This window comes from Ipomoea triloba, chromosome 1, assembly GCF_003576645.1.
Source record: "Ipomoea triloba cultivar NCNSP0323 chromosome 1, ASM357664v1".
Taxonomy (NCBI): domain Eukaryota; kingdom Viridiplantae; phylum Streptophyta; class Magnoliopsida; order Solanales; family Convolvulaceae; genus Ipomoea; species Ipomoea triloba.
The window spans coordinates 10,710,423-10,720,530 of NC_044916.1; the positions used below are offsets into that span (position 1 = coordinate 10,710,423).

At 34.2% G+C, this 10,108-nt stretch overlaps 1 protein-coding gene and 1 non-coding gene across 2 annotated transcripts; one reads left to right on the forward strand and one right to left on the reverse strand.

The window, feature by feature from the left end:
• Positions 1 to 527: 527 nt before the first annotated feature.
• On the forward strand, positions 528 to 4,515 carry LOC116027784. The gene is made up of 5 exons (XM_031269568.1): positions 528 to 698; positions 806 to 1,119; positions 1,173 to 1,291; positions 1,418 to 3,981; positions 4,042 to 4,515. The coding sequence occupies exons 1-5, from the start codon at positions 528 to 530 to the stop codon at positions 4,513 to 4,515; spliced, it is 3,642 nt and encodes a 1,213-aa protein (XP_031125428.1).
• A 4,855-nt stretch (positions 4,516 to 9,370) lies between these two features.
• Positions 9,371 to 9,442, reverse strand: TRNAT-UGU. The gene has a single exon. It is a non-coding gene; the product is annotated as a tRNA-Thr (tRNA).
• Positions 9,443 to 10,108: the final 666 nt, after the last annotated feature.

The window sequence follows — 10,108 nt, forward strand, 5'->3', positions numbered from 1 at the left end:
GGTGTGACTCCGACTCCAGGCGTGAAGCCTTACAGTGCAGACCTCCGGGCGGGGAATCAGCGTGGTGTTCCTACTGCTGGTTTGCGATGGATAGCCCCAGAGACCACCGTGGAGAGGAGAGCGTGGTCTGGACCTGACTGCAATATGCCGGGAGGTGATACAGGGAAAGCAGCTGCTGACGTCGATCCTGGGAATGCTGAACATATTCCCCCTCCTGAACCGACTGAACCCAACAATGGTACCTCCTCTACTCCCTTTGTTAACCGGGAGTCCATGTGTGCGGAGAGTGAAGTTGAGTCCAGAACTGTTGCGCAGCCAGGGAGCGGTTATGTGAGTAACCTGGTTGTGGCTTATAATGAACTTAAGAGGAAACGTGTGAATGAGCAGATTGCAGTTGATGAAACTACGAATATGGTTCCAAAAAACTTGTTTATGGCGGGTTCTGGAGTTCAGGCCCGCCCATCCCAATGAGTACTATTAGCTGGAACTGTCGTGGCTTGGGCAATCCACGCACAGTTTGCGAGATCATGGACTTGGTGTCCAGTAAGAAGCCAGATTTTATTTTTCTTATGGAGACGAAGGTTGGTAGGGCTCATGCGGAGCGTTTGCGTGTGAAGTTGGGGTTTGATGGTCTATTGTATGTGGATAGTGTGGGCTTGAGTGGAGGTTTAGCTTTATTTTGGAGATCAAATAACACGGCTAGTTTACTAAGCTATTCTAAGCTATGCTCGGCATCACATTGATGTTGAAGTGAGTTGCCCGGGGCTCAATAGATGGAGGATGACTTGTTTCTATGGCTTCCCAGAGCGCAGCCGACGAAGGGAGTCATGGGAGCTGTTACGTTCATTACGAGATCGGTCCACACTCCCGTGGGTTATCACAGGAGATTTTAATGACTTGCTTTTTCATCATGAAAAACGTGGGCGGGTTCCTCACCCTGAGAATTTACTACGAGGCTTCAGTGATACTTTGGAAGACTGTGGCTTGCACTCTATACCCATGGAGGGATATCCATTCACTTGGGAGCGTGGTCGAGGCACTGATGCCTGGGTGGAGGAACGGCTTGATAGAGTCGTTGCGAATGAGGCTTGGCGGTCCACAGTACCAGCGGCCAGAGTGGTAAATACTCTTTCCCGTACTTCTGATCATTCTATTATTTTTCTTGATATTAGGGAAAGACGTGTTTTCTCTCATAGAGGCAGAAGGAGTTTTAAATTTGAGATGGCCTGGTTGTTAGACGAGGGGTGCAGGGGTGTGGTGGAGGAGGCTTGGCATGAGGGGAGAAGCCAAGGTTTGCAGGATTGTTTAACTTTATGTGGTGAGAAATTGAAAGCATGGGGTGGTGACAGTTTTCACAAATTTGGAAAAAATATCAAAAAGCTTCGTGCTCAACTATAGTCTCTCCGTGGACATACAGATAATGACTCTTTGGCAAAATTTAACCAACTAGATGGGGAGTTAAGCAGACTTGAAGCTCAGGAAGACGTGTTCTGGAGACAACGGGCGAAGCAACATTGGTTACGGGGCGCGGATGCAAATACCAAGTTTTATCACCGGTTTGCCTCGGCTCGTAAGAGAAAGAACACAATTACAAAGCTGCAGGATGATTCAGGGGTTTGGCATGAGGGTGAGGGTTTTCACCCCCTTATACTCTCTTATTATGAGAATATTTTCGAATCATCCGGAGTCCAAGACATGACTACTTTTCCAAGTTTCCCACCTCGAGTGTCTATTGCTCAGAATGAGGCGCTTCTACTTCCTTTTACTGCGGAGGAAGTCAAGGCGGCTCTTTACTCCATGTTTCTGGATAAAGCTCCTGGACCGGATGGAATGAACCCCGGATTCTACCAACATTTCTGGGATGTGGTCGGTACGGATGTTACTGACTTTGTCCTACACTGTTTACACTCGGGTTCTTTCCCTGATTCTTTGAACGATGCCAATATAGTTTTAATTCCCAAAAAGAATCCCCCTGAAACTGTTTCGGATCTCAGGCCTATCGCTCTTTGTAATGTGATTTATAAGATAATGGCAAAGATGCTTGCGAATAGGATGAAATCTCTTATGTCCGTTGTGATCTCAGAATCGCAAAGTGCGTTTATCCCGGGCAGGCTTATCACAGATAACATCTTAGTAGCTGCAGAGGTTGGACACTATTTGAATCGCAAACAATTAGGACAGGTTGGGTGGGCGGCTCTGAAATTGGATATGGCGAAAGCTTATGACCGTATGGAGTGGGTCTTTCTCCGTAAGATGATAGAGGTGTTGGGGTTTGATGCTAAGTGGATTGATTTGATTATGCTCTACGTTACCACGGTCCGGTATAACATTTTGATCAATGGAGCTTGTGGTGGGACCATTATTCCCACCCGGGGCCTTCGACAGGGTAACCCTTTATCTCCCTACCTATTTATAATCTGTGCAGAGGGGTTGTCGCAATTGATTCAACATGCTCAGAATGCAGGCTCGGTTCAAGGTTGTAGGGTGGCTCGTGGAGCACCGGCAATTTCACATTTATTCTTTGTCGACGACAGCCTTTTGTTCTTTAAGGCTAATTCTTCTGAAGCTGCAGTTGTCAAGGAGTGTCTCCACCGTTATGAAATTCTTTCGGGTCAGGCGGTAAACTTCCATAAATCCAGTGTCTGTTTCAGTAGGAATACGGATGTCAATGATCGGCTTGTTGTGACAAATACCCTTGGGGTGGTTCAGGCCTCTGATTTTGGCAAATATTTGGGCCTTCCATCTTTTATTGGCCGCAATAAGAGGAGGGTCTTTGCATATATTGAGGATAAGATTCGACAAAGGGTGGGTTCATGGAATAAAAAGATTCTTTCTCGTGCTGGTAAGGAAATTCTTTTGAAGAGTGTAGCCCAGTCTATGCCTACTTTTTCAATGAGCGTTTTCTTGCTTCCTGATTCCCTATGTGTGGCCCTGGAGCGGATGATGAATAAATTCTGGTGGGGTTCAGGGGGTGGAAACGAGAGGGGAATTCATTGGTTATCATGGAAACGAATGTGTACCCCGAAATGCTTTGGTGGTCTGGGGTTTAAAGAGTTACGAGCTTTTAACTTGGCACTGTTGGGCAAGCAGGGTTGGCGCTTTTTGACAAACCCAGCTTCTTTAGTGGCTGGTGTATATAAAGCCAGATATTTTTCGAATTCTACGTTTGTTGATGCTGTGATAGGCCCTAATCCGAACGCCTGTTGGAGGGGAATTTATGCGGCAAAGGACTTGATCTGTGGGGGTATTAGAAGGCGAATTGGAGATGGCGCAAGTACGCGGATTTGGGATTCCCCATGGCTGCCTGATTCTGATCCATGCATCCAAACCCTTCAGCCACAGTATCTGTCTACCGCAACTGTGTCAGGCTTAATTAATCCTAATACCAATGAGTGGGATGAGGAAATTTTAATGGATATTTTTGAGCCCAGGGATGTAGAGCTAATCAAAAGGGTGCCTATAAGTCCAGGTTATGTTGATTCATGGTATTGGTTGGATGATCTTCGTGGGATCTATTCTGTAAAGAGTGGCTACAAACGCATTAGGGGGGTTGTTTCCCCATTGACTGATGATTTTACTAGTTGGAATAAGGTGTGGAATTTAAAAATACCGCCGAGGTGGAAGACTTTCCTCTGGAGGGCCATAACTAATACTCTCCCGACTACGAATAATTTGATTCAAAGGCGTTTGGACATTAATCCATTCTGCCCCCTTTGTGCTATTCAGGCGGAGAGTGTGTCACACGTGTTTATTTGTTGTGCTTTTGCAGTTAATGTTTGGCGTACTTCTCACATTGATATATCTGATGGTGCTGGACTGTCTTTCTCGATGTGGTTTGAACAATTACTTAACACCCTGGATGCCGAAGAGATCATCAAGGTGGCAGCAATTCTTTATGCAATCTGGAGCGCCCGGAATTCGGCTCTGTGGGAGGCGAAAGTTCCCACTCCGGCTTCGGTTGTGGCTTTGGCGAGGAGAGCGGTTCATAGCTGACAACTGTCACAACCTGCGGAGAGTCCAACTGGGAATACGCACGAGCAGCTGGCTTTACCCCCGTCCTTCTTGCGGTGTCATGTTGATGCGGCGTATGGTAGTTGTTCAGGGAAAGCAACAGCGGGTGTGGTGCTTCTGAGGCCGAATGGTGAGTTTGTGGCTGCTATGAGTACTCCTTTACCTTATTGTGATTCAGTAATTATGGCAGAAACACTAGCTTGCAAAGAGGCTCTCTCTTGGTTGAAGGGCAGGAATGAGGAAGCTGTTGTGTTACTTACCGACTGTGCTGTTCTATGTGCTAATTTACGTTCATCACTGGAGATTATGTCATACATCGGCATTGCCACGAAAGAGTGTTGCAGACTTATGAGTACTATTGTTTCTTGTTCAGTTCTTTATATTCCTCGATCAAATAATGTCTTAGCGCATGTTTTAGCTCGTGATTGTTTTACATCTTTACAAGGTGATACTTTGTTTTGGGATATTGTTCCCCCTAGCTCCATTATGGAGTTCTTAATATAATTTTTTCCTTTCAAAAAATATAAATAATTTATCGCCACTCCAAGAACAATGCAGCTAACTACTTAATCAAACATTCAATTCAATATAATATATTTCATATTTTTTTAATCCAAATAAAACAAAATAGTCGGTATTAATGTATCAATGATATATAATTTTTTTTAAAAAAAATAATAAACCAAAATTTAAAAGATTACAGGTTTTTTTTTTTAATAATAAACCAAAATTTAAAAGATTACAGGTTTTTTTTTTTTTTAATAAACCAAAATTTAAAAGATTACAGGTTTTTTTTTTTTTTGTTACAATATAATGAAAAAAATTACAGGTTTTTTTTTTTTTTGTTACAATATAATGAAAAAACCTTTATATGAGGCAAACACTTTATGTTCAAATGAGTTTATTGATAAATTTTGATATCCAATGTAAGACTTCTACATTTGTTTAATTAATTGTCTAAAAAATGGTCTCGCGAGATTTTATAATCTATTATTCAATTTTCAAGTTGATTTTTAAAACCGATTGTAGCATACTGTTGAGAGTTTAATTTTTGTTCAAATGTTGAGAACCACATCACTTTTAGTCTTTTACCCTCCTAAGGTATGCCAACGTCCATGGTGGACGTGTTTGTTTATTTTAATGATGAATGACTAAAGCTTGTGTAGAGTGAGATCTATTAATTCATAATAACCAATAAACCGGTAACTTTATCCCATTTCTTCAATAAGAGATTCAAATATAGAGATTTCAACAAATTCGTTGGGATGTGATTAGCATGGCATAGTAAACTCTCTCAAAGAATGCAACATTGTGTGGAAACACAATCTTGAAGTGCTAAGCTAAGAATATTCTAAAAATGCACCACACAACATAATATATCAAATCATTCAATATAATATATTTCACATTTTTTTAATCCAAATAAAGCATAATACTCCGTATTAATGTATCAATAATATACAAAATTAAAAAAAAAACAAAACAAAACAAAACAAATAAACCAATCAAAAAACAGTAGTGATTAGCGCCAAATAATAAATCATAATAATAAGAATTAGTAAAACAACCGTGGTTAGCCGTGAAACAAAAAATAAATTAAGCAAATATAAATAAACAACATAAACAAATTTAAATAAACAAATATAAACAATATAAACAAAAAACTTCCAATATACCTCCACATCTTCGAGCACAGATTCTAAGGTTGCTACTCGATTGTTTTTTATTTCGTAAAGACGAATCAATTGTACTTTTATTGCTCACACAGTACTGTAGGCATTTATCTTTTGTACTTTTATTGCTCACACAGTACTGTAGGCATTTATCTTATTTAGTAAAACAAAAATAAGAGTACTGTAGGCATTTATCTTATTTAGTAAAACAAAAATAAGGGTACTGTAGGCATTTATCTTATTTAGTAAAACAAAAATAAGGACCATTATATGTAGATTTTTTTTGTGTAATGAGGCTAAAGTGGTAAGATGGAATGAAAATGTGAAATTTGTTACATGATGTATATAGTGGTACTGGAATAGTTTATTTGGAAAACTTTAAAATATATAGTGGTACTGGAATAGTTTATTTGGAAAACTTTAAAAATATGAGTGGTACTGGAATAGTTTATTTGGAAAACTTTAAAAATATGCTAATTGATTAGAAGACATATGTATCAGAATAATTTGCAAGCAATTTGCCTTTTTAATGTAATTTGCCTTTATATTAGCATTCAATTTGTCTTATTTTGTATGCAATTCACCTTTTTCAATTAGATCAATAGTTTTATTTCCCTTTTTTGTATGCAATAGATTTAGGATAAAGATTGAAATTATAGATGACACAAGATTGAAAGAGAGACAATCAGCAAAGAGGACTATATATGCATATATATTCAGCATCAGACGATTTGGATTTGTTTATAAACTTCATTAACTTCCTTCGTATGCATGTAACGTATGTCGTCTTATGATTTGCAGATTTTTGTTAACAAAAATACAATATGTATTTTTTTTTATTATGTGGCTAAAATAGTGAGATAAATCGGAAGATGTGGAATTGATAAGGTTATATAATTCTTTAAATGCATGATTTATATAGTAGTATTGAAATTGATTAGATAAAAAGTATATTAGGAAAAATATAAAAATCAACCAAATAAAAGGTGAAAAATTGGTTTAATAAGTAATATATGTATAGTAATTTGTGTAATTATTGAATTAATTACCATATATAATATCTGTATATTAATTTGTCTAATTATTAATTTAATTAACAAAATAATTATTAGTCAATAATATTAAAATCTATTCAGTCAATTCCATAATTAGAAAAATAATAATTCCTTAATTACATTTAATTTATACAATTAATTTCTTAATTCCTTAATTAGAATAATAATAATAATAACAATAATAATTGCAATTAAAATTAATTAATTAATTGTGTGGATTTTTTTTTTAAAATTTATTTGCCATACAAGATTTGTTTGTATTAAAATCTATTCAATTAATTCCTTAATTAGCAACAATTCCTTAATTATATTTAAATCTATTCAATTAATTTCTTAATTTTAGAAAATAGTAATATCTATATAGTAATATGTATCATTATTAGTTTAATTAGAATAATAATTATAATTATTTGTGTACTAATATGAAGTCTGAACCATAATTAGCTTTATTACAATTAATTTGTTAATTTCTTAGTTATAATTGTAATTAGATTAATTCCTTTATATATATATATATATATATATATATATATATATATATATATATATGTATGTATGTATGTATGTATGTATGTATATAGTAATATATGTATAGTAATATGTATAATTATTAACTTATTTAGAATAATAATCATTATTATAATTACAGTTAATTACAATTAATTTAATAATTGTATGATTTTTTTTTAAATTTATTTGCCAGGATTCAATCATTTTAAAATATATTCAATTAATTCTTTAATAAGCAAAATAATCCTTTCTTAATTATATTTAAATCTATTCAATTAATTTGTTAAATTAGGAAAATAGTAATATAGGTATAGTAATATGTTCTAATAAATATAATTGTTAGTGTAGTAATCTTAAGTCTGACAATTATTAATAAACGAATTATACATTTTTTTATTGTTTTGTTTTTTTTTAAATCTCATTTTTCACTACCTTTTAATGGGAGAAATTTTTATTTGTAATTTAAATTCACAGCTGAGAACATTATGTTGTGATTCATCAAAACCGCTGAAATAGTTTTGTTTTCAATAACAATATTGTGTTGCTTTTCGTGCTGTTGAAGAATAGTTATGGATTTGTGCGATCAGTACGTGTTGAGAAGATGAAGATTACTTTGAAGTTTAAAGCCATTTGCAAATGTAAAAGATGAAGATTGCATTGAAAAAGATGAATATTACTTGGCAATGATTTGTGCGATCAGTGCTGAGATGATGAAGATTGCTTTGAAGTTTAAAGTCATTTGCAAATGTAAATGATGAAGATTCTATTGGAAAAGATGAATATTACTTGGAATGATTTGTGCAATCAGTGCTGAGATGATGAAGATTGCTTTGAAGTTCAATGTCATCTACAAATGGAGAAGATGAAGATTGCACGGGATGAAGATTGCTTTGAAGTTCAATGTCATCTACAAATGGAGAAGATGAAGATTGCATGGGAGAAGATGAATACTCTTAGAGGGATTTGTGCGATCAGTGCTGAAAAGATGAAGATTGTTTAGAAGTTCAAGGCCATCTGCAAATAGAGAAGATGAAGATTGATCTGGAGAAGAAAAATATTGCTTAGGAGGTGACTCATGAGAAATTAGAAAGGAGGAATTAAGATCCTAAACATAGTTAGATAGATGTATTTATAGGTGCAAATACTTGTAAAATGACATTTTTGTCCAACGGTTAATATTACAAAAATAGCCCTAAGTTTTGGGGGGAAGCTTGGCTAGGCACTTCTATTATTATATATATAAAGATAAAGATATAGATATAGATATAGATTATTATAACTTTTATTTTATTATTACATACCTAATAATAATAATAATAATACTATTATTAATAACATGAATGTCTATTATTATTATTATTATTATTATTATTATTACATATTTTATAAGGATATTTATGTCTTTTAAAACATATTTCATTTCTATTCCTTAAACCAACCAAACATTGTAATATAATTTCTAAAGTCTATTCCTTTCGCGAACCAAACAATAGAATACAATTCCTATTTTATTCCTTGCATATTATATTCCTTATGAAATAGCATTTCTATTACCTTAAAATTCATTCCGTGAACCAAACGTGTTGTAATTTACTTTGCATTCTTATTACTTTACTTGCCCTCTATTACTTTGTTTGAGCTCTCTGATTTTATATCTTAATTAATAATGTTTCGAAACAGTACAAATAAAAAGAAATTAAAAAAATAGTACTAAAAAAACAAATTAAAAAAATAGTAAATACTCTTAAGATTAAAAATTTAAAATTAATGTCCATTTATATAAAAAGAAAATAAAAATTCTAGTATGCACAAAATATAAATTAGAAAACATTGACAAATTAGTTCCCTAGCTATTACAAAAAATACGCGCAAAAGCTCTAATTAGGTACCTTAAATTGATAAAATAGTGATTCTAAAATCATCTTCTTCTTTTTTGTCCTGTAACCTAGGATATCCATCGTTGGATATAATGATTGTCAATTATTATTCTATATATTGACTAGACCACAAATAAAAAGTACATTATTTGAGTACTGAAACTCTGAAAGTATATTATTTTGTATATTAAAATCTATATTGTATTAATAGAAATTACATTTTTTTAAAAACAATGATTACAAATGCCCCCATGCAGGATTGAACTGTAGACCTTCAGTTTACAAGACTAATGCTCTACCACTGAGCTATAAGGGCATACTTATGGAAAGTATATTATTTTATATAATGTATATTCTGTATACAAATAATATTTTTAGTATATTAAAAAATATTTTTTTTATAGTCCACACAATGTCGTGTGGGCCATAGTCCACATAAAAATTTCCCGTGATTAATTATCACATTAAATTTTATGCATTTCTAAATGTACAACTAGCCTGGAGATTTAGGCTTGATCTATACCCAAAATCAATTATTGATCCTTTCACATTTAGTTAAAGATGGATGAATCTTAAAATTAGTTATGCATCAAGTTACTACTGATTTGATGGTCACTAGACATGTTACATATATATTCATTCTTAGAGCATCGGTTTTTTTTTTTTTTTTGATCTAGACCTTTGAGTCTTAGAGCAACCTTAAAGCTATGAATTTTTTATTGATTGTTTCAGATTCAAGTAAGGAGGGAGGAGAAGAGAGAAGAGCAAAACGAGGGAGAAAAACAATTTTGAAGTAGTAAAAAAGAAAAAAAAAGAAATTTTTTTAAGCGCTCATGCCAGCTAGCGCGTGCAGTGCTGGGTACAGTAGTTTGTCACATGTGTCCGTTGCATTATTGTTTTCTATCATTTTTCAAACTAGTAACCCCACAAAAATGTTTGTATTTTTGCCCTAGTAAAAAAAAAAAAAAAAAAAAAAAAAAAA